The 25156-nt window shown below is 28.2% G+C and overlaps 3 protein-coding genes, 1 long non-coding RNA gene and 2 pseudogenes across 8 annotated transcripts; 5 read left to right on the top strand and 1 right to left on the bottom strand.

Annotated features, from left to right (window-relative positions):
- Window positions 1–2244: 2244 nt before the first annotated feature.
- Window positions 2245–2763, top strand: LOC112535463 (BURP domain protein RD22-like; the record flags this gene model as incomplete). Its single annotated transcript, XM_025158055.1, has 1 exon — window positions 2245–2763. A coding segment is annotated over one exon (519 nt), but the record flags the coding sequence as incomplete, so codon positions are not given.
- Window positions 2764–3100: 337 nt separating this feature from the next.
- LOC112535461 lies at window positions 3101–5277 on the bottom strand. Of its 2 annotated transcripts, XR_007217211.1 has the most exons (3): window positions 4737–5269; window positions 4132–4195; window positions 3101–3309 (listed from the first exon to the last, which is right to left on the bottom strand). It is a non-coding gene; the product is annotated as an uncharacterized LOC112535461 (long non-coding RNA). The 2 variants fall into 2 exon arrangements; XR_007217212.1 differs by lacking the exon at window positions 4132–4195 and having other exon boundaries at window positions 4737–5277.
- Window positions 5278–6102: 825 nt separating this feature from the next.
- On the top strand, window positions 6103–8172 carry LOC8260789 (annotated as a pseudogene).
- A 1724-nt stretch (window positions 8173–9896) lies between these two features.
- On the top strand, window positions 9897–11320 carry LOC8260788 (BURP domain protein RD22). Its single transcript, XM_002522933.4, has 2 exons — window positions 9897–10200; window positions 10470–11320. The coding sequence occupies exons 1-2, from the start codon at window positions 10134–10136 to the stop codon at window positions 11243–11245; spliced, it is 843 nt and encodes a 280-aa protein (XP_002522979.1). The 5' UTR covers window positions 9897–10133; the 3' UTR covers window positions 11246–11320.
- A 3490-nt stretch (window positions 11321–14810) lies between these two features.
- On the top strand, window positions 14811–16816 carry LOC8260787 (BURP domain protein RD22). 4 transcript variants are annotated; one of them, XM_048378817.1, is made up of 3 exons: window positions 14811–14829; window positions 15320–15425; window positions 15932–16816. In XM_048378817.1, exons 2-3 carry the CDS (start codon window positions 15374–15376, stop codon window positions 16693–16695), a joined length of 816 nt encoding a protein of 271 aa, XP_048234774.1. In that variant the 5' UTR covers window positions 14811–14829; window positions 15320–15373; the 3' UTR covers window positions 16696–16816. The 4 variants fall into 4 exon arrangements, with proteins under 4 accessions (XP_048234774.1, XP_048234773.1, XP_025013811.1 ...); XM_048378816.1 differs by having other exon boundaries at window positions 14813–14829; window positions 15923–16816; XM_025158043.2 differs by lacking the exon at window positions 14811–14829 and adding an exon at window positions 14892–15219 and having other exon boundaries at window positions 15923–16816.
- Window positions 16817–23212: 6396 nt separating this feature from the next.
- On the top strand, window positions 23213–24423 carry LOC8260786 (annotated as a pseudogene).
- The last annotated feature ends 733 nt before the right edge of the window (window positions 24424–25156 follow it).

Below are 25156 nucleotides of genomic sequence, written 5' to 3'. Positions count from 1 at the left end.
AGGTGTTTTTCTTTTTTACTTGTAATAAGTTTGTGTTTATAACTATAATTGAATCTCTGATTATTATTGATATACTTAATTAATTTGAAATAATTATGTATTAGAAAAGATTAATTTATTATTACATTTTTAAAAGGTAAAAAATATAAATAATCATAAGTTCAATATATATATATACACACACACACAATAATGAGTCAACTTGTTTAATTGGTTTGTTTATATCATAGTTTTTCCTTGCAATTTTTTCTCTTGTAATTAATCATTATAATGTATTTTTATTGAAAATGAGGTTAATTTTTTTAAAAATTATTAATTAATGAAATTACCTATATATATATATATATACTGAATTTTTTTGACATGTATATTTATATTTTGATACATAGAATTTTTATTTTGATATATGCACTTATTTTTGACACATGAGATTTAAGTTTTATCAGTGAATTTTATAACTTTAATATACTTTATTAATTAATAAGTTAAATTTATATTTCTAATTTAATACTGATTCTAATCCTAAGAAATAATAGATTTATCATATTTTAATAGTATGTTAATTAATAAAGTAATTTTCTAATTAGATAATATTTCTAATTCTATCATAATAAACAACATATTAATTATATTCTTATATCATATTAATTAATAAAATAGTTTCTTAATTAGATAATGAATAAAATTCTAAAGAATAATTTTTAAATTATATTATTAATACTATATTCACTGATAATATTTTTAATTATATAATGATTTCTGACCCTAAAAAATAGTAATATCAATTTATATAATACCAAAATAAGTTAATAAGTGTTTTATTGCAATAATAAAATTTAAAATATTAAGAAATTAAAAACATTTTAAAAAATTTAATTTACGGTTATTTTTAAAATATTATAAATAAATATTAAATATTAAAATTTTAACTAAATTTTCTTTATAAATTCAATTTTATAATCAAGATAATAACAACAGTCATGCGACATACAATTAGACGATTAATATATATTAATCTTTAAGATCTAAATATTTTTTAACATGTGTATTCATATTTTGATACATAAGATTTTTATTTTGATATGGAATTTATTTTTGAAATATATAATTCAAGTTTATGTATAATTTTATAATTTTTTTCTTATTAATTTATTGACTAATAAGTTTCATTTTTAATGAAATACTGATTCTAATCCTAACAAATAACATATTAAATATATTTTAATATTATATTGACTAATAAATTAGTTTTCTAATTACATAGTGATTCTAATGCTACTCTAAAAACAGTATATTAATTATGTCTTAGTATTATATTAACAAATATATTTATTTTTTAATTAGATAATAATTTTTATTTTATCCTGAAAAATACCATATTAATTATATTTTAATATTATATTACCTAATAAATTAGTTTTTCAATTAGATGATTTATTCTAATTTTAAATAAATAATATTTTTAGTATTATATTCACTAATATATAACTTTTTAGTTATGTAATAATTTTTAATTCTAGAAAATATCTATATTGATAGTATTAATCTATATAATATTAAAAAATTAAAAAAATTATTTTCTGTTGTTTTTAAAATATTAAAAAATTTATTAAATTTTATCTATGAACCTAATTTTATAATCAAAATATGATCGTACAATGCATAAGTAAACGATTAATTAATTTATTAAATATTAATGAGGAAGCCGCTGCACTGCCAAAGGTTAAATAATGTTAACCTCCTATACTAAAAAAAAAAAAAAAAGGCATTAGGTACTAGATACTATAAGGGTATAATAAAATCTCTACAATAATTTTACTTTATTACTAAACACAATAACAAAAAGCATACCTTACAAATGTACAAATATTTATTTCCATTAAAAAAATATTAAGATTTAATTAAGTAATCAAGTTGAAAATAATTAAAGAATGCTTAAATCAAAGAAAATAATTACAAAAATTTCTTAAGATAGACAAATATTTTTTTACACATCATTACATGAATTTCATGTAAAGCATTTCTCTTGTTGAATTGACACCAAATGCAGGAATAAATAATAGTTTTATAGAAGTTGAGCTTCAATCATCAACTTCTAGATCTTACGAGCTCCATATATCAAAAGCTTTTGACAAGAATGACTTATTAAGTGAAACTACTGTATACTTTTCATACAATGATCTCTAACCTTATGAATTCTATGAATGGGTCCAATTTCTTGACCTCGAATTTATACTCTTTTCAAGCAACAAGTCCCACAAAATTCTGAATTATTTTTCAATAAAATTTTCATCAAAAGGAGCTCAAATCATAAAACAAAAAATCGAAGAATGTGAAGCACCAAGAATTAAAGGAGATGACAAATATTGTGCTACTTCTTTTGAACCATTAGTTGATTTTGTCACTGTAAAGTTTGGCATAAAGATTCAGACATTTTCGACTGAGTCAGAAGAAGAAAACAAGAAACAATGGTATACCATTTTAAAGAGAATTACATTGGTAAGTGACAATCAAATAATTTGCCATAAGCAAAGATATCCATATGCGGTATTTTATTGCCATACAATTAATGCCACAAAAACTTATATGGTTCCACTGGTGAGTGTTGATGGCTCCAAAGCAAAAGCAACAGTTGTTCGTCATTTAGATACATCAACTTGGAATCCTAAACATTTTGCATTTCAAGTACTCAAACTTAAGCCAGAAGGACCTCCAATTTGCCACTTTTTTAACACTGACGCAATTATATGGGTTCCTAATTAGGATAACTATGAAGACACTTGATGTTATTTTGTGGTTCCACCTATTTAAACACTTGATGGTATACGGGCATTATATCTTGCACTTCGGAATACATTACAATATGGTCCGACCAAGTACATCAGAGTTCTAAAGTGTATTTTTTTTTTTAATTTATGTTCATTAAACATGTACTGTTACGACCTGATCTATGGACTCTTTGACCGGCGTTAAGGAATGAATAGGCTTAAGGGCGCTGAAACTCGTAGCAAGCCTAACTAGCCAATAATCCAGAAAAATACATACATGCATATGTACTATCTAAATAAACCAATAATTTATTCACATAATCACAACACAGTTAAATTAATCCATCAGCTTGAGTACTTAATAATTTTTCCATAGCTTTTAACCGATCAAAATAAGATGTAAAGTTTCAAATCCACTACTGTAAAGAGTCTAGAATTTCAAATAATTCGAAATACAAAAGGTAGAGTTTAATTACAATAAGCCCGAAAGGGAAATAAGTCAGGCTGCCAAGAGAAAGTCAGCGAAGAACTTAGTTGTCACCTGAAAAATTAAAATTGAGACTGTTAGTCTCGAGAGTGAGTTGAAATTATATATCCTGAATTAAAGCAACCGTAAATATAAAATAATTATTTAATAGTATAAAATATCATAATATAACAAATGCGTGTCATATCGTAATTTTAAAAGGACATGCAATTTTAACACACACAAGATGAGTATTTCAGCAGAACCCTAAACCTCTAATTCTAGTAGTCTTTCGGCCCTCTTAATTTAATAAAACTGGCACACAGAGAGCAAAACTCGAGTAAAGTCCTTAAGTCTAGTCTGGTCACTTAAATACCAATATAGCCGGCATCTAGAGAGCAACACTCGATTAGGGATCTTTCTCCGGCAAATCAGACTTCCGTAGGCGTAAAAAGTTGTGCTCGACTAGGGCACATCACCAAATATTCCTCTATTACCTTACTCTAATTTTCACCGGTGTGCACGCGGTCCTAGTATAGCCCGTTAAATGGCATATTCTACTGTTGCCTCATCCCGAGCAACAAAACATTAACATCAGTAATATTACATACAACATGATACTCAATAATCGCGGTAGTAATAGTAGTATAGGGAAGTAATGCAATTTCATAAAATTAATAATATTTAAACAACAGCAACAGTAACAATAACAATAACAATAACAATAACAATAACAATAACAATAACAATAACAATAATAATAATAATAATAATAATAAAATAAAAATAAATTTAATAATACTTATACTATTAAAATAACCATAATAATTATTCATTTAATAATTTTATTTAAATGCAGAAATGACACCAGCGGTAGAATATATGATTCTAACTCACAGTTCTGCCGAGTTTAGCTGTCTGCTCCTACGCATCGGGTGTGTTGGCTGGATTGACGGGTTATCTATTGATGAAAATAATTAAATTAATATGATATTTATAATTTTTTCCAACCTAGACTCTTAGATTATATTGCCTAAAGAAATTATGATCGATCCCGAAAATTCGGCAAAACCTCCCCTAAAATATGAAAGTTTGCCATCGTATAACGAGTCCGGAACCTGCTAAAAACACTTCAAGTATTCAATAATTATTTAACAAGAGACGGGTCACCAAACTACGTTATTTTTTTCGACTTTGCAATACAACCCATATCACAATATAATAATTAACAGTGCGACAATAAATATTATTTCACAATCCAACACACAAATATTTTCTTGCATTTTAATTTAATTAATCACAACCTCAATTTATAAAAATAAAATAATAATTTTCACTATAATTAATTTATAATATTTCTAGGGTCAAGCTACTAATTAATTAAATGATTTAATTAATTATTAATAACTAATAATTATTGCACTAAATATTTTCTAATAATTTTTAAATAATCTTTGGGTCCAAAGTAAATTATTTCGAGCCAAAAACCAGAAATTCTGCACCTTTAGAAAACACCGGAAACACCGGGATCCGAAAGTCGTTACCGCTAACGGTGTCAGATTTCAAATATGGAAATGCTTCCGCAAAGCTTGAGTTGCGGGGAGTTAAAAAATATAGATTTCTTGGCCTAAAACTCACTGGAAGCCACCGAATTGAGGCCGGAAAGTTTCAGCTTTGGTGAGGCTCGAAGGAGCTGGAAAATGGCTGATCAACAGTGAGGAGGAGCTGCCTACAGGTTTTGAAGGGTGTAGAACTCAAATCCAGCGTCAAATCGGCAGAAATACGGCAGCAGGTGGTTGTTTCGGCAGCGACAGCAAGGAAGCGAGCTTTCCTCCTTCAAGCTCGACGGTGACAGCAAAAAAGGAAGAGGGAGAAGGCGACAGGAGGGGAAGAAAAAGTCTGCGGTGACTGGAGGAGATGGCAGGCGGCGGAAATGGGCGTAGGGAGGAGGAGGAGGGGTAGTGTCGTGGGGAGGAAGAAGGAAAGAGGGTAGGGGGCCTTAATGTAATTTTTTTTAAAGTGAAAAGATGAAAAAAAAAAATGCACTTAAATCAGTTACTATATTGACATCCATGCCCATATTATTTTTATTTTATTTATTTATTTATATATATATAAAATAAATAAAACATTAATATCTAGTGTAATATTAAATTTAAGTTAAATAGAAAATAAGTGTTTTAAATAAAACTAACTTTAAAACCACAAATCTAAATTCAAAATTTATCAAAACTGATATATTTGAATTATTGGGTTAAATTAAACTAAGTGGTGATCGGTTACTCACAAAAATTATTAATTTATCAAATTATTTTTAAAAATAAAATAATTAAAATTTAAAATTTCGGATATTACATATACTGATTTTTTATTTTTATTAATTTTATTTTATTAAAATGATAGTTGTACCACAAAGAGGCGGGATAGCAATCCCGCACGCATGCCTGCCTCCGGTCCAAGGTGACCGGGGCGCAGGGCATAAATTGCTGCTGGTATATGCATATGCTGTGTCTTATTGCCATCAATCAAAGGCTAATGTGGTTCCAGTAATGGGTGCTGAAACCTCTGTATCTCATTGATACAATTTTCTGTTTGAATTAGTCGTTAACCATTGGTAAAGTATACATTCTTTTTCAATTTTTATTAAATAAGTCTAGAATTCCAAACATTGCTACATTTCTTTTTCAATTTTTATTATTGAAGTCTAGAATTTGGTCACATAATTCAACATCTACTTTATTAAAAATTCAAGTCAATTCATAAGAAGTAGAATAAAAAATTGGTGTTAAAAAAAAAATAATAATATTGATAATACCTAACAAAATGTTTCCATAATAAAAGAATTCTTGTCCTGACTATATATAATTTCCTCTTTGTATGTTTCTCTATATAAATTTTCAATTCATATGCTAGCTCATATGGAGTTCCATTTGCTTCACATTCTTGTTTTATTCTGTGATAATTTAATTCTCTCTTTAATTTATTTACTTGAAAAAGAAAGAAAAGAAAATCTATTTTTGTTATTTGCTTTCATTTTCTGTGTGATATGTGGATGATGAGTATCTACTAATCATATAAGAGAAATTAATTTTGCTTTGGTTTTCAACCTTGTGGCAGTTTGTTCTAATAGGAACTGATGCTTCTCTGCTACCTGCAGAAAGGTACTGGCAATCCATGTTAGCAAAGACTCCGTTGCCCACATCTCTACACCACCTTATACAGCCTGGTTAGTTAATCATACCTGTGACCAATTTTCCATTTTTGTTCAATTCTTGTTCTGCTTTTTGTTCTTGATTTCACGAATTGGGAGAAGATAGAGAATTTTTTTTTTTGTTTCAAGTAGTAAAACAAAATTTTCCTTGTACTTTATAATCTTTGCCCAAAGAAATCTCAGAAAGATATATTCATCAGCTACAGGGTTTTTTTCCTAAATCCATGTTGTGTGCATGTAAATTCTGCCCCTTTTACTGTCCCTTTTCCCTTCAGGATGAGGACTTCTTGACATAATAGACAAATTCAATAAATGAATATATAAAATGTATGCTTTCCAAGTTATTCTAATTAAAGCATTATGTTGCTGATTCTTAATTTTAAGCAAATACAGGAAATAAAAGTACCTTTTCTAAAGTAGAGGTTGACGTTGGACTCCTACAATGAAGGAGTTGAAAATATTACCACAGTCAATTCTACGACTATATTTTTCTTACCCGATGATCTCCTTCCTGGTAAAAAGATGATGCTTGTTTTCACCAAGTCGACAAGCGGTTCCAATTTTTTACCACGTAAAATTGCATAAGCTATACCTTTTCTAGCTATAAGTTTTCGGAAATTTTAAACTATTTGTCGATAAAGCCTGCATCAAAGCAATCACATATCATGGAACAAACAATTAAAGCATGTGAGGCACTAGGAATTAAGGGAGAAGACAAATATTGTGCTACATCATTAGAATCATTGGTTGATTTTGTCGTTCCAAGATTTGGAAAGGAAGTCCAAGCATTTCCTAGAAAGGCAGAAGAAGAGGATAAGAAACAAAAGTATACCATTTTCAAGGAGATCAAAACGATGGGAGACAATTAAATAGTATGTCATAAGATGAGATATCCTTATGCTGTATTTTACTGCCATATAATCATAGCCACAAAGGTTTTCTTGGTTCCATTAGTGTGTGATAATGGCTCCATAGCTAAAGCACTTGTTGTTTGCCACACATCTTGGAATTCGGAGCATTTCGCTTTTCAGGTCCTGAAAGTTAAGCCTGAAGGACCTCCGATTTGTCACTTCCTTAATAATGATACTATTGTTTGGATACTTAACTAAATTAAGAAAAGACTAGCTCCAAGCTCTTGAGTGAATAATTGTAGTTATGTACTTATCAAAAAGTTGGAGGAATGAATATAATTCTCGGTATTCTATGCTCGAAGATTTTCTTTCAAATTTGTGTGCAATGATTCTCTTGTATAAGTTTCTATAAAGCTTCAATTAAAAGAAGCCGAAAGAAACAGTGTCAGAATGTGAAGCACCAAGTAATAGAGGAGAAGACAAATACTATGCCACTTCCCTTGAATCATTAGTTGATTCTGCACTGCAATGTTTGGTGAATTGGTTAGTGGACTATCGAATGAGGTACTAGAAGAGAACAAGGAACAACAGTGTGCCATTTTAGAGGGAAGCCAAATGACATGTGAGAATCAAATAATCTTTCCTTTCATGTACTCAAAAGTTACCCAGGAGGACCCCGATTTGTCACATTCTTTAACAATGATACAATTGTCATGCTTATGAAGCTGAGTTGGGGGCAGCTGTCAATGCTCTTCTCCGGCTTGTTCTCTTGGATGGGATCGTGTGTGGCTTCAATCGGATTCTACCTATGTGCTCCATTCTTTGAAAGAAAAATCAATGAGAATTCCTTGGAAATGGCATGCTTTATGGCTTTCATGTCTCCATTGCATCTCCAGAATTTCCTTCAATGCATTTCTTTTCTCATACTATAGCGGGACTCTCCCTCTCTCACAAGGCCCTATTGGTTCAGAGTTCTTGGTGGTCTTTGCCTCCTTGTTGCCCTTCTTTAATAGCTCAAGCTGCAGTAGGCCAAGTGCATTATCGGTTTATTGATTGAGCTTTATATTCTTAGTTGCTTTTGATTATTGGCAGACTTTGTCTTTAGGGTGATGTCGGTGCTAAGGAGGTACCGGTGCTAAGGCGGTATCCGTTTAGCTGGGATGTTAAAATGTATATCTGATCCTCCTCTTAAAGCCCCTCTAAAAATAAAAAATAAAATATTCATAAGAAATAAGGTTAAAAGCTGTGCAACATCTTTAGAGTCATTAGTTAATTTTGTGGCTGTAAAGTTTGGAAAAAGAATTAGGGTTGTCAATCCGGCAGAAGAAGAGTACAAGAAATGAGAGTATACTATTCTAAAGGGAATCAAAATGATGGGACACAATCAAATAATTTGTCATAAGCAAAGCTATAAAAATATACTGTCATCTTAACAATTATAGCCACAAAAGTTTATATGGTTCCTTCCATCTGTGGTTGATGAAGGCTCCAAGACTGAAGCAGTTGTTATTTGCCACACAGATATATTTGATTGGCATCTACAGTATTTTGTTTTTCAAGTACTGAAAGCTAAGCCTGGAGGACCATTGTTTGGGTTACTATCAATGACTCAAATCTATGAATACATTCATAAGATTATATTCAGATTCTATAATTGAAGGGTTTCATCGTAAACTCTACCAAGATAAAAACTCAAAGCAACCTATACTTAGTGAATTAAAGTAAAAGTTTATGATACAAAAATAGAAAAGGATCGTAAAATAATAAAAATAAAAGATAATATTTTTTCTATATATATATATATATATATATATCTATATATATATATATATCTATATAATTTTTTTTTTCTAAAGAGGACCTCTATGTGAATAGCACACTTAATTTTTGTTGTAACCAATTATAATTTGTTTTAATAAAAAAAAATCCAAAAAGTTGCTTCCCTTTTAATCAGGTAGTCAATTCGAGGCTTTATATGTTAAAGAGTTTAGCTGCTTGATTAATTTAATTCCATTCCCTTGACAAATTCAAAGACACTAGCATCAAATTTTGTTTTAATGCAATTGGTGGTATATGCAAATATAAATAAAATTGTTATTTAGTTGTCTGACTATTATAATTAATTTGACTTAAATTCTATGAATGTTGCTGATTCCCTAAGACAAGAAGTTTGTTTTAACGCCAGCTGCATATCTAAAGCTCGAACTCAAAATTTTAATTAAGTGAGAAAAAACTTTTACCATCACATCTATACGTTTTTGGGTTCATACTAATAAAATTCTTATTTTAATTAGTTGTTAACGATCGATAAGTGTATAATTCCAAAGATTGCTACATTTTTCAATGTTACTCGAACGAGATTTTGGCGATATAATTCAACATCTACCTCATTAAAAATTCAAGTAAACTCGTAAGAAGTAGAGATAAGAATTGACGTTAAAATAATAATAATATTGATAATATCTAACAAAATGTTTCCATAAAAAAATAATCTTCTCCCGATTTCCTCTTTGTATGTTTTGTCTATATAAATTCTCAATCTAGCTAGTTAGATGCATCACTTTTGAATAGATTCATATGGTAGCTTATATGGAGTTTCATTTGCATCCCATTTTTGTTTTATTTTGTGTGAGAATTTAATTCTCTCTTCAATTAATTTACTTGAAAAGGAAGGAAGAAATAAACAAATTTTTGTTCTTTGCTTTCCTTTTCTGCTTATTTATGTGGATGATGATTATCTGATAATCATATAAGAGAAACTAATTTTATTTTCCTTTTCAACCTTATGGCAGCTTGTTCTAATAGGAAGTAATAATGGTTCTCTGCTACCTGCAGAAATGTACTGGCAATCCATGTTGCCAAGCACCCCGATGCCCGAAGCTATATACCAGCTTATACAGCCCGGTTAGTTAATCATACTTGTGAATTGTGATGAATTTTGCTTTTTGTATCCAATTTTTTGTTCTTTTATTTTTCTTAATATCACAATTGGGAGAAGAAAAGGAAAAAGAAAAAGTTCCTTTTTAGTAGTAAAACGATTTTATTTTATAGTCTTCTATCCCTTTTATTGTCCCTTTTTCTTACGCGATGAGTTGAGATAATAGAAAAACCCGTAGATGAACAGATAAGATGTATGCTTTGCAAGTTATTTTAATTAAAACATTATGTTACAGGAAATAAAAGCACATTTTCTGAAGTAGAGGTTGGTGTTGCACTCAAAGAATCATCCGCGCTGCCTAGGATAGACTATGATATTGGCTATACGGATAAAGGAGCTGAAAAAGTTACCATGGCCAATTCTACGACTATATTCTTCTTATATGATGATCTCCTTCCTGGCAAAAGAATGATGCTTGTTTTCACCAAATCAACAAGCAGGTCCAGTTTTTTGCCACGTAAAATTGCAGAAACTATTCCCTTTTCAAGCAATAAGTTTTCAGAAATCTTGAACTATTTGTCAATAAAACCTACATCAAAGCAATCTCAAATTATGAAACAAACAATTGAAGACTGTGAGACACCGGGAGTCAAGGGAGAAGATAAATATTGTGCCACATCTTTAGAATCGTTAGTTGACTTTGTCATTGCAAAATTAGGAAAAGAAGTCCATGCACTTTCTAATAAGGGAGAAGAAGAGGACAGCAAACAAAACTATACCATTCTAAAGGAGATCAAAATGATGGGAGGCAATCAAATAGTATGTCATAAGATGAGATATGTTTATGCTGTATTTTACTGCCATATAATCATGCCAACAATGGTTTACTTGGTTCCATTAGTGGGTGACAATGGCTGCAAGGCTAAAGCAGTTGTTATTTGCCACACAAATACATCATCTTGGAATCCAGAGCACTTTGCTTTTCGGGTCCTAAAAGTTAAGCCAGGAGGACCCCCAATTTGTCACTTTCTTAATAGTGATACTATTGTTTGGGTATCTAACTCAATTTAGAAAAGACTAGCTGCACACCCTTGAGTGAACAATTGTTATATACTTCCCTAATGTGAGGAATGATTGTACTTGGAAGTTTCTCTCAAATGCGTATGCAATGGTTCTTTTGTTTAAATTTCAATGAAAATCCCAATCAAAAGCTCGAAAAAAAAAATGCTTATGCAATGGTTCTTTTGTTTAAATTTCAATGAAAATCCCAATCAAAAGCTCGAAGAAAGAAATGCTTATGCAATGGTTCTTTTGTTTAAATTTCAATGAAAATCCCAATCAAAAGCTCGAAGAAATAAAGAATGTCAGAACGTGAAGCACCATGCATTAGAGGAGAAGAAAAATACTTTGCTGCTTCTTGGACCATTAGTTGAATTTGTCACTGTAAAGTTAATTTGGAGAAAAGGTTCATGTATTTCCAAATGAGGTAGAAGAAGAGAACAACAATATACCATTTTAAACGGAATCAAAATTAGAAATGACAACAAAATAATACGCCATATGCAAAGATATCCAAATGAGGTAGAAGAAGAGAACAACAATATACCATTTTAAACGGAATCAAAATTAGAAATGACAATAAAATAATACGCCATATGCAAAGATATCCAAATGCTATATTTTATTGCTGTAACATAAATGCCGCATAAGTTTATATGTCTCCGCGGGTGGGTGTTGAAGGCTCCAAAGTAGAAGCAGCAGTTATTGGCCACACAGATTCATCTTATTGGATTCTAAAACATTTTACCTTTCAAGTACTCAAAGTTAAGCCTGGAAAACCTTCAATAGGTCACTTCCTTACCATTGTTTGGGTTACTATTAATGATTCAAATCTACTAACTTCTAGGAATACATATGCATAAAGTAATATTCAAATTCTATAAAAGGTATCATTATGAATTTTATAAAAAAAAATCAAACATTCTATGAAGGAAGATTGAAAAGATGCAATTAATAAGGAAAAAAAGACAATAAAAGCTGATAGGTTTGTATTTCTTGAATTAAAATAAAAATATTATAATATAAAAAAAATGATTTGCCGGCCTAAAAATAAAAAATGTTGATAAAAAAACAATAAAAGCAAAGGGGGAATTTAAACTTAAAATCCTTTGAAAATAGGAAATTTAATTAAATAGATAAAAAAATTATTTAAAATGTTTCTTAAAGTTTGAAAAATAAATAAATAATTAAAAAATAATGGAAAACTTTTTTCTAAATCTACAAGACGTATTGACAAATTTCTAAAGAGTTTCGGTATTTCAAACATATCCAACAGAAAAATATAGCCCATTTTGAAATACTAAATTAGATCATAAACACAATAATAGGTAATATCTCTATTATTGTATGGATACATCAACTTGAAATCTTAAACATTTGTCTTTCAAGTACACAAAGTTAAAGCAGGAGGACCTCCAATTTATCACTTCCTCAACAATGTGGCATTAGTTTTAAGAGATATGAGATTGAGTGGAGCCTAGTCACTAGTCCGGCCAAAACAAATTAGCCAGGACCACTTACTTAATAGCCTTTTCTTTAAGTTAAGACAAAAAACTCAGACATCAAAATAATAAAATTTGAAAAAAATCATACACTAGTGGTATGGTGTATTTTTCCATTCCTTTCATATATAGTCCAAAAGTTGCCATGTTTTTCCATTCCTTTGTCAAGAGAGAATTGACATTAATTTGCGTGGCCTATGATTAACTTGGAATCTTAAATATCTTGCCTTTCAAGTCCTCTAATTACGTCAGGAGGACCCCAATTTGTCACATCTTTTAACAGTGATACAATTGTATGGTTCCTAATTGTCCAAGATCAATTTACCTAATAGAAGGGTTAAATACACTTAATTTATATTTTATCAGCAAATAGCTTTTTAAATTTATGTCCAAAGATTACATACACTCAATTTAAAATTTTTAATAAATAATCTCTTAAATTCGTATCCAAAAATAAAATATATCCGATTTAAAATAATTATTTTATTAATTTATTAATAAATTATCTAGTGATACGCTATACAAGAGTATATTTAGAAAAATTTTAAATTCAAATTTAATTCATTAAAAAAGATAAGTTATAGGCCTATTTGTTAAGAAAGTTGAAATTTGACTTATTTAATCCTTAGAAAGTTGAAATTTAACTTATTTAATACTTGTCATTTTTTAAAATTTTAAGTTTTGCCAAATACACTTTTATACAGCACGTCACTAGATATTGTATCAGTAAATAAATAAAATAAATATTATTTTAATTTTTATAATCATTAAAACCTAAAAATCTAATTTTATTTTATTTTTTAAAAAAGTTTAAATTGGATGTATTTGACATTTGAACACATGTTCAGGAGGCTATTTACTAAAAAATTTAAATTGGATATATTTGACTCTTGAACATAAGTTTAAAAAATTATTTACTGATAGAAGTTTAAATTGGATGTATTTGATCATTGGACATAAGTTCAAAGGGCAAATTAACCCTTTATCTGGTTCCTAACTAGGGTTATTATAAAACTACTTCCATGTTGCTTCGTGGTTCTAGCTATTTACTAAAAATTTGTGTAATATTAACATTATTTTTTATTTAGTGATAATAATTAGGGGTAATTATTATTTGCTCCATGTATTTTTTTTATATTATACTAGTTACCTCTTAATATTAAAAAAATATATTTTTTTCATTTTTTTAATTTATAATTTTATACTAGAAACTTAATTAGATTTAGTTTTATACTATTTGTCCTCTAATGTTATTATGTGATATATAAATTATCTCCTATATTTTATTTATTACACTGAAATTTCCTTTCATTTTGAAAGGATTTATTAGGTTTCCATGCAATTCTTTCTGCATCATCAATGCGTTTTCTTTTCAATTCTTATCATGTTAGTCCTTTGAAAAATTAAAAATGCTAACTCGGACTAGTTTTATTTATATTTTTTAGTCTGTATTAGACAATAAAAAGTATTATTTAATATATTCTAAAATTGAAGGAATTGAAGAAAATATCTCTATTTCTTCTTATTAATTCTATAGAGAATTTTTAGATAGACTCAGTTTACCATGTCATTCATAGACTATATTAATTGCACTATAACATGTGGCTTCATTTATTAATTTTTGCATTTTTATTAATTTAATTTTAATTATGAGTTGTTAATGGTAAAAAAAAACCTCCAACAAATACTCATTTATTTCTTCTAATTTACTTTTTATTTAAAAAATAATAAAATAAAATAGAACTAGTCAAAGTTCAAATAAGTGACTTAATCTTATGGTAAAGTCGTAGCAATGTGCATCATAGTTTGAATCTCAATCTCCAATTCTAATGCTACAAAAATAGAAAAATAAAAAGTGCCCAAAAACAACTAATAGAACAAAATAGATAGGGAAACAAGGAATTATTATTAAATCGAGCATTCTCTAAATAATTTGACTCTTCTTTATTTTAACTTTCATATTAAATGTTTTAATATCCTTGCCATCTTTATCTAGGACACTTTTTATTTCAAAAATAATAAATCAAATCAAATTATTATTCTTTTTATCAGGAGGAGGAGACAGAGGTATAGAGATTCGAACTTGACAAGTTGGTATGGATTCATTTTCGCTAACCAAGCCATGCATGCACCTTACTGACTAGCACACTTCAGTTTGATGCAACCATTTATGATTTGCTTCCTTTCTCTAGAGATTTCTTAATGAAGGCAGTCAATTTGAGGCCTTGGCAAATTCAAAGATGCGAGCCTCAAATTTCCTTGATATTTTTTCTCTTACAACCAAGATTTTTCCTTCATTCAATCTTCTCTTATATATAATTCCTAATACATATTATCCATGTCTTAGTCCCACTTTTTATCCTTTTCTTTTCTGGGAACTATATATTAGTCCCACTTCTGTTGCTTCTAATTTGTGTACATTTTTCCACTTGAATTTATATGGAGTTTCATATTATCCTTCGCGTCTTTGCTTTATTCTTTTGTGTGAGCATTAAGTTCTAAGTTCAGTTCTCTTTGCTTCCATTTCTTTAAGACATTAGACAGCTAATTTTACTTCCATCTTCGGCCTTTTTATATATGGCAGGCTATCCTCAAAGGAAGCAGTGCTTCTCTATGGGCAGAGGTGTATTGGCAGTCCATGTTAGCAAGCACTCCGTTGCCAAAAGCTCTACAAGAACTCTTACAGCCAGGTTAGTTAACTCTCTTTCTTTATCTACCTCTCTTTCTTGAGTAGGGGGATTAGAATTCTTGAGAGTCATTCCGATGTTTGAAAGATATAAAATTATTAGCAAGTACTTATATGAACTAATATACAAATTTATATATTTCATACTTTAAATACTGAATGATACGAAAAAGAGAAGGCTAACGGCCGGGCTAAAGTAAAAAGATAAAGATTTTAAAATGGCTAATACCAATGTTTTTTACTAAATACTTTAAACTTTATAGTCAACTTTTTTAATTTTAAATAAGATGTTTGACTTATTTGTTCAATATTAATAAATATATGTAAATCATATGTGAGCAGTATATATCTTGAACTATACTCAATAATAGACAATACCTTTCCAAATTTAACAAAGGGAAATAAAGGCCGACCAAATTAGGCTATGGCAGAAACTATATGCTTCTTCTCTAAGTGATTTTCATCTAAACCATTAGCCTATTGTTGATTTGCAATTGTAAGCAAACGCAGGAAGCAACGTCTCTTTTTCATATGAGAAGGATGAAACTCCACAAAGTGGGGCAAGGGTAGGCTATGGTGTTGGGTATTGGCCGGATAAGAGAGAATTTGACAAAAATGTTGTATACAATGAAACTACTGTGTACTTCATATATGATGATCTCATTCCTAATAAAAAGATGACTCTTATTTTCACTAAATCTATGGAAAATTCTAATTTCTTACCTCGAAAACTTGCCCAATCTATACCCTTTTCAAGCAACAAGTTACCTAATATTCTGAAACACTTCTCAATACAACCCACATCAAAGAAAGCTCAAATCATGAAACAAACTATTGAAGAGTGTGAGGCGCCAGGCATTAAGGGAGAGGAGAAGAAGTGTGCTACTTCGTTAGAATCATTAGTCGATATTGTGGTTTTAAAGTATGGAAAAAATGTTCGCACTCTCATGAATGAGGCAGAGGAAGAGAACAAGAAACAAGAATATACTGTTCTGGAAGGAATCAAAATGATGGGAGAAAATCCAATAGTGTGTCATAAGGAGAGATATCCTTTTGCTATATATTATTGTCATACAATCATGGGCACAAAGGCTTATATGGTTCCATTAGTGGGTGATGATGGCTCTAAAGCTAAAGCAGCAGTCGTTTGCCACACAAAAACATCAGCTTGGAACCCACAACACGTTGCTTTTCAGGTGCTGAAAGTTAAGCCTGGAGGACCTCCAGTATGCCATTTTCTTAATAGTGATACCATTGTATGGATTCCCAATTAGGAAATGGTTATATCAAGTTAGATTTTTTATAGGATGTTGGATTTTCCTTTTATGGATAATGTAATACTGATGACAAAAATATTGTCATATATAGTTCAAGAATTTTCATTAAGTTAGACAATGGTAATTTCTTTGTAAAACTATTCTACAAGCATTATAGCTTGGGAGCAAAATGTCACAGTGAATTTCTATAACCATTAACAAGTCTTTTTACAAAATTTCAAATTGTGGTTCATTCGTCAAGACAAAAAATCTGAACCTCAGTTTTGATTAAGTACTGCTTACTCAAATTTCATGAAATTTTTATTTATTTTATTGAGCTATTTTATTTTTATTTCTACTTTGATTAAAGATTCTTAAACCTTTTAAAATCAAAGTAAGAATAAAATATATAAGCTCAATAAATATAAATAAAAATTTAAGAATTTGATAGAATAAGATTAAAAAAAATATTTATAAAATTTTGACTCAGATATTATTATGCCACATCATTAAAATCGTTGGTTGATTGTCATAATTATATATTTGTGTTAGTTAAGATCATAATATTGAACCCACTTGTTAATTATAAATGTGGAAAATGTAATTATTATTATGGTGTTTGTTTTCTTTCCAAAAGCAGCCGTTAGTACGTTCAGGAAAATAGTATAAAGAGTAATTAATAATTGACAAAGTGAGTTAGTGCATGAATTGTTAGGATTAGTAAAGGCCATGGCAAATAAAACACTTATAATGTGAATAAATACATTCATGTAAACACCATCTGATACTTAATTTTTCTTTTCCAAAAATACCTCATAGTTATTAATCTATTTTATTTTACCTTTCCCTTTTCCATTAATTGTTCTTTATTTGATGCATGAAATTATAAAATTGAATCAATTTATTTTTTAAAAATAGAACTAAAATTATATAAAAGTAAATTACTCATATTTATATATTTGTGAACCAAACTGAATATAAAATAAGTATGAAAAAATACCACTGAATTCTTTTTTAATAATTTTAAGTAATATATAAAAATAATAATTTCACTATAAAAGAATTTAAATTTATAAAAATTTAACCATCCTTTTTTTTCAATTAGATTCCATTATTATCTTACTCATGTCTAATAATATAGGTTCAAAATGTAACTACTTTTTTATTTGATCATCAGATTAATATCGTCGGTTCAATAGATTTTCATCTCAATCTAATAATTAAACAATAAAATTTTTAAAAAATTAACTAGACACAGAAAATATCATAATAATAACCGATCATAGTGAAAATTATTAAATCCTAACAAATCAGAATTGTTTTTCAAGATTAAACACTCAAATTTTATTACTATTTTCATCTAAAAAGAATCATATACTTTTAAGTTTCAAAGATGACATTTTTTTGGGCACTGTTCGCTGAATAAAATAGCATTAATTTCCCCGGTTTTAATTAGGTCTAATGTTGTCTGCTTTAGCCGCCTAATCCACTGCCATTCAAAAACAACAGGATCATGCATTAAAAAGCACGTGATAAAATGGGCATTTTTGTGTCTGCACTGCACTTGTGCTGTAAATATTGACATTGTCCTTGCCCGTAGTTGAAGTAATAATTATATAATTCATAAAAAAAAAAAGAAAAAAAAGAGAGGATGTTTTGAAAACATGGGGCTGACTTTCTAATTGTGGAATTACAACTAATTCTAACTGACATCAACAACTTAACCAGTGGCGGAGCCACTTCCCCAACAAAATTACCACATAAATATTATAATTGACCCAAAGAGTTAGAATGAGAGGCACCAAAGAGTTAACGGAGAAGATAACTATTATGCCACATCATTAAAATCGTTGGTTGATTGTCATAATTGTTTTAATTTTAAATTAATATAAATTAAATTTATACTTGTATTTTATAAATATTTATAATATTTTTACAAATAATAATAAATAAAATATTTTTAGTTTTTTTTTCTTCATTTTCTTCATGTATAAACTTAAATTCTATGTGTTAAAAATAAATACACATGTCAAAATGTGTCAAAATATAGTATTACATATCAAAAAAAATTATATTTCAAAATTCAACATATAATATTATAGGTAAATAAAATTTAAAAATTAACATAATTAGTAATACTCTTTTTCAATTAAACATATTCCGAAGAATTAAAAATTGATATACTTTCAATAAATGATAAAATAAATCATCTATTAAAACTAATATAATATAATTTTTAGAAAATCTTCATATACTAAAATTTTATATTATTAGTGAATGAAACTAATTTTTCGCACATTTGACAATTTCGTTAATATGTAATTGATAATTTCATAACTAAAATTGTTATATTTTTATAATAAATATCAATATTCATCATTTGTAGGATAATATTCATTTTACTATACCGATGTTCATGTTTTACTCCGTTAATTTTTAAATGCTTATTATTTTAGTGAAGAATGTTCATCATTTATGATCTGCATGGTCATTAATTTATTCTTATCAATTTAGTAGTTATAACTTTATATATGTTTCTCAAATCATTATGAAATGTTTATTTTCAAATGAAAACGATGTTAATTTTTTATGAAAGTTAGATTCAATATTTTTTATGATGCATATTAAAATATTTTTATGATTAATATAAATATTCATCATTTATAGACATAATTCTCATTAGTTTGTCAATGGATATTCATCATTAATGAACATCATATTTATTAATTTATTTAAACAGATATATATAACATATATATAATATAAATCATCTTTACAGTTACTGAATAAAAAAAAAACGTCATGCTAAAGTTATATTATAAATATTTATATTATAATAAAAATATATTTTTAATAATATAAAATAATAGACAATAAATATTTAATATTAAAATAATGAACATTCAGTATATGTTTAATGAACATAAATTAATGAACATTTAATACCGAATTAATGAACATAAATTCAAAAAAGGAAAAATGCACATCAAAATTTTGATACGTGTTATACCTAATGGGACCTCATTCGAATCCAGAATCGTTTATTATTGAACTCTAAAATCAAATAAATTTAATTAAAACTTAATGAAATAGAAGGGATAATAAGTGTTAACAATGTGGCATTAGTCTTAAGAGATATGAGACTAAGTGGAGCTTATTATTCACTAGTCTGGCCAAGAAAAATTAGCAAGAACCACTTACTTGAATAACTTTTTTAAGATAAGGCACTTGATGAAAAGGAAAAAGAAAAAAGAAAAAGAAAAAGAAAAAGAAAAGGAAAAGGAAAAAAAAAAAAAATCAGACATCAAAATAAGAAAATTTGAAACACTCGTACACCAATGGTGTATTATTCCATTCCTTCATATATAGTCCAAAAGTTGCCACATTCTAGTTCAAAAAAGAAAAAAAGGTTGCTATATTTGTCAAAAGTTGCCATATTTGTCGAGAGAGAATTAACATTAATTTGTGCCTATGGTCATGTCTCCCTTTATCATGGAATTTTGCAAATTCAATATCACAGCCATTTTACTTGACATTTTTAAGGCCCAAGAACTAACCTAGATTTTTACACTCTTGTCGATTTCTTCTTCACATTTAGTGCCTTAATTCAGCTAATTAATAGAACTGGTAGCTGATAAATAATGGTTGATAGTTGGTAACTGATAGCTAATAAATTAAAGTTAAGTGAGAAGACAATATTGTAGTACATTGTTAAAATCATTAATTGACTATGCTGTTGCAGCATTTGGAAAAAAAAAAATATCCAAGCATTTCCTTAGCGAGGCAGAAGAAGAGAATAAGGGACAATATACCATTTTAAAAGAGTTCAAAATGATACGAGACAAATAGTATGTCATAAGATGAGATATGCTTGTGTTGTGTTTGATTGCCATGTAATCATGGCCACAAAGGTTTTACTTGGTTCCATTAGTGGGCGACAATGGTTCCAAAACTAACGCAGTTGCTATTTGCCACACAAATATATCATCTTGGCGTTCGGAGCAATTTGCTTTCCAGGTGCTGAGAATTAAGCCCTAAGTATCTGCTAACAGTATAACATTTTAAAGGGAATCAAATTTTTTGCTTGAATTAGTCGTTGTCGTTGACCACTGATAAGTCTATAATTCCAAAAAACTGCTAACATTTCTATTTCAATTTTAATTAAAGAAGTCTACAATTTGGCCACATAATTCAACATCTACTTCAAGTCAATTCATAAGAAGTAGAGTCAAAAGAACAACGGGCTTTTAAGCCCGCTTCTTTTGATTCCAAATCCAGACTAGACCCTAAAAACACTTAATCCTTGTGTCTTCAAATCCAGAGTCAATCATTATTGAACTTTAGAAAGGCTAATAAGTGTTGATTAGTCTTAAGAGAGACTAATAAAATTTGAAAAGCTAAGCTCACAGACCAGTGCTGTATTTTCCCATTCCTTTCATATATAGTCCAAAAGTTGCCATATTTGTCAAAAGTTGCCATGTATATCTCAAGAGAGAATTAACATTAATTTATGCGGCCTATGATCATGTCTCCCCCCTTTTCATGGACTTCTGCAATTTCTATATCATTACCAATTTACTTGATATTTCTAAGTCACCGGAACTAACCTAGATTTCTACACTCTTCTCCATTTCTTTTTTCATATTTAGGAACTGTTTGATTGGATTAATCAATACAATAAGAAGCTGGTGGCGGATAGCTGATGGCTGATTATTGATAAATCAAACTATTTAGCAAAATTTTATTAAATACTATTATTAATATGGTAGATAACCATTAAAAATATAATTATCTTATATATTTTATTTTATAATATTATCTTCAATGATACACATTAATAAAAACAGTTCATAATAATTAAAAATATTATAATTAATTTTGTTTAGCTCAATTGTATTTATTATTAGAAATATTTATAAAAGTTATTTTAAAGTAGGAACTAAAATATAAATTTCACTAATAAAGTAGTTACTTATTTCAAATGTCAGAATTATAAATATAATAATTATTTAACTATTAAATAATATTGTCCAAATAAATAAATAAAAAATCAAATCAGATATCAACTGATATGAAAAAGCTGATGATAAAATCAACAGCTGATTGTAACTAAATCAATTATCAGTTACTTATTTTTAAATTTTACTAAACGAATTTAGGCATTACTGTTGAAGAGCTAAAAGCTGGTTCAGGTGAGAAAACAGTTTTAAAAAGTATTTGGTTATAAATCAAAATTGTGTTTTATGCTCTCAAACCATGTTCTGAGAAAAGAACCCAAAAGCCAACTTTTTCCAAAACTCAATTTTGATTTTGATAAGAAACTATTTTATTAAATAAATATAAACAAAAAATAACCTTAACGGTTCAACGATATTACATTGTTGCCAATATATAAACCAAAGACCCTATTTTTTGCCTCAACTATTTCTTCTCCACACCATTAATTTTTATTCTAATAATTTATAATTTTAGTATCATTCTAGAATATTTTTAGTACTTTGTCATTCTAATATATTTAAATTTAATTTAATATAATTGATATTAATTATGAGAAATTTAATTATTTATAAAAATTTGGCCATTATAGTCATTTTAGTTATAGTATCACTTCAAACAATAACTTTAACCAAACACTTAACTTCTTTTATTTAACAATAATAATCAAAAATTTTGAAAATCAATACCAAATAGCCCCCACCACACGCACGTATATATTTATACACACCTCTCCAAATTAAGATAGACTCCCCATAGAGTTAATATGGATTTTCATCTCATTCTCATCGTTGCTTTACTCTTAGTAAGCATTGAATTCTTTGGTCATTTTCTTAACCAAAATAAAAAATGTTTCCTTTCTTTGCTTTTTTTTTTTTTTTTTACGAGTCTCTTTGCTTTTGTTAAATAAGGGAATTAATATTACTGTTATCATCAACCTTATTGCAGCTTGTTGTAAATGAAAGTAATGATGGTCTATCCGGAGAGATGTATTGGAAATCCAAGTTGCCAAATACTCCGTTGCCAAAACCTCTACAAGAACTTTTGCGACATGTTGGTTGGTTTGATCTTTCCCTCTTTTTTTTTTTTATAATTATTGCTATTTTTGTGCATCAAGAACTCAAAGCTACATTTACGTGGTTAATAAAGAAAATGAAAACTTCGTTCAGTTCACTTCTTAAAGTTATTCTTTTGCTCTCAAGAAAAGTTTTTTCTTTTCTACTTCTAAGTCAATCAAATCTCTAATTATAATTAATATACTAAATAAATATGAAATCATTAAGTATCAGAGATAATAATTCATTACATTTATAAAGATAAAAGAAATTATCATAGTTGTAAGATCAAGAAACTATACCTCTAAAAAATGCAAATTAAATTTTAAGTACTTAATTTCATAAGTGATTATTTTTTAAAGAAAGTATTTCATTGACTCTGCAAACCTTTTAAAAAAAATACAAGTAATATTAAGAGTCTAATTTATAACTCAAATTTTTTGATATAATTTTTTAAACAGTTAAAAATGTAATACCTTTAAGAACTTCAACCTCAAATTTGTGAATACAATCATTTCATATAAAAATAAATATTATATTATTAATAAATTATAATATTTTTAATTAGCAATCTATTTAAAAATATCAATGAGGTGTTGATGAGAACAAGATAATAATATTAAATTAGCATGGTAGAATAAAGTAAGAAAATCCTAATATCTTAAGAAAAAGGTTATTCTTAGAAAAAAAAAAAAGAGGCCATTTGGTACTACGTACTATTACTTTTACTATAATGCTAAACACAATAATAGGATAGGAAACATATCTTACAAATGTAAACAAATCTTCCATCAAAAAAAATTAAGATTTAAAGAATAGTTATAGAAATTTCTTAAGATAGATTGAAATTTAACTTTTTTACATAAATATTTATTGACGCATCATTGCATGATTTTCATATAAAGCATTTCTTGTTGATTTGACAGCAAATGCAGGAATCAGTAATAGTTTCAGACAAGTCCAGCTTCCCAAAATTCAACCCCAGCGGGACACATATGCAGTGGGATATTGGTCAGAATCAAAAGTTTTTGACAAGAATGAGATATACACCGAAACTACTGTATTCTTTTTATACAATGACCTCCGGCCTTATAAAAAGATGAAACTTATCTTCACTAAATCTATGAATGGGTCCAGTTTCTTACCCCGTAAAATAGCTGAATCTATACCCTTTTCAAGCAACAATTCACAAGAAATTCTGAACCATTTTTCAATAAAACCCTTATCAGAAGAAGCACAAATCATAAAACAAACAATTGAAAAATGTGAAGCACCAGGTATTAGAGGAGAGGACAAATTTTGTGCTACTTCTTTTGAATCATTAGTTGATCTTGTCACTGCAAAGTTTGGCAAAAAGGTTCGGACATTCTGAAATGAGGCAGAAGAAGAAAACAAGAAACAACAGTATACCATTTTAAAGGGAATTTCAATGATAAGTGACAATCAAAGAATATGCCACAAGCAAAGATATCCATATGCCGTATTTTATTGCCATACAATTAACGCCACAAAAGCTTATATGGTTCCATTAATGGGTATTGATGGGTCCAAAGCAACAGCAGCAGTTGTTTGTCACTTAGATACATCAGCTTGGAATCCTAAACAGTTTGCCTTTCAAGTACTTAAAGTTAAGCCAGGAGGACCTCCGATTTGTCACTTTCTTAACATTGATACAATTGTATGGGTTCCTTACTAGGATAACTATAAAGATACTTAATGTTATTTTGTGGTTCTACCTATTTAATAAAAACTTTTGTAATATTACATTATCTTTTTTAATGTCAGATACATGGTTGGATGCTGTTTTAGTTAGTGGTAAGGTTTGTTTCAAGTGATATGTAGTTGAGTACTTTACGTTGATTTTTTTTGGCTACTCCAAGTATACTGCATTAATTTTATCTTTTTTATTTTTTTGCTTTCATTAATTAAGGAAAATAATATTACTATCATCATCAACCTTATTGTAGCTTGTTATAAATGGAAGTAATGATGGTCTACCCAGAGAGCTGTATTGAAAATCCAAGTTGCTAAATACTCTATTGCCAAAACCTCTACAAGAGCTTTTGCGACCTGCTAGTTGGTTTGATCTTCCCCTCTTATTTCTTTTAATTATTTTCTACGTTTGCTATTTTTGCGCATCAAGAACTCAAAGCTACATTTACTTGCTTAATAAAGAAAGTGAAAACTTCATTTAGTTCACTTTTTAAAGTTATTTTTTTACTTATAAGTTTGCTTTTATAGCTACAATCGAATCTCTAATTATTATTAATATACTAAAAGTATATGAAATCATTAAATGTTAGAAAGATTAATTCATTGCATTTATAAAGATAAAAGACTATTATAATTATAAGATTAATATATGCAGAAGAAACTATAACTCTAAAAAAATGCAAAAAATATTAAGTACTTAATTTCACAAGTGACCA

Source organism: Ricinus communis, chromosome 9 (assembly GCF_019578655.1).
Source record: "Ricinus communis isolate WT05 ecotype wild-type chromosome 9, ASM1957865v1, whole genome shotgun sequence".
Classification (NCBI taxonomy): Eukaryota; Viridiplantae; Streptophyta; class Magnoliopsida; order Malpighiales; family Euphorbiaceae; genus Ricinus; species Ricinus communis.
This window is presented reverse-complemented; position numbering and strand designations above follow the sequence as displayed.

Coding starts and splice junctions, on each gene's coding strand:
- LOC8260788 (XM_002522933.4), top strand. CDS start 10,134: ATGTACTGGCAATCCATGTTGCCAAGCACCCCGATGCCCGAAGCTATA. Junction 10,201..10,469: donor ATACCAGCTTATACAGCCCG/GTTAGTTAATCA, acceptor ATTATGTTACAG/GAAATAAAAGCACATTTTCT.
- LOC8260787 (XM_025158043.2), top strand. CDS start 15,175: ATGGAGTTTCATATTATCCTTCGCGTCTTTGCTTTATTCTTTTGT. Junction 15,220..15,319: donor TCTTTGCTTTATTCTTTTGT/GTGAGCATTAAG, acceptor TATATATGGCAG/GCTATCCTCAAAGGAAGCAG. Junction 15,426..15,922: donor ACAAGAACTCTTACAGCCAG/GTTAGTTAACTC, acceptor TGCAATTGTAAG/CAAACGCAGGAAGCAACGTC.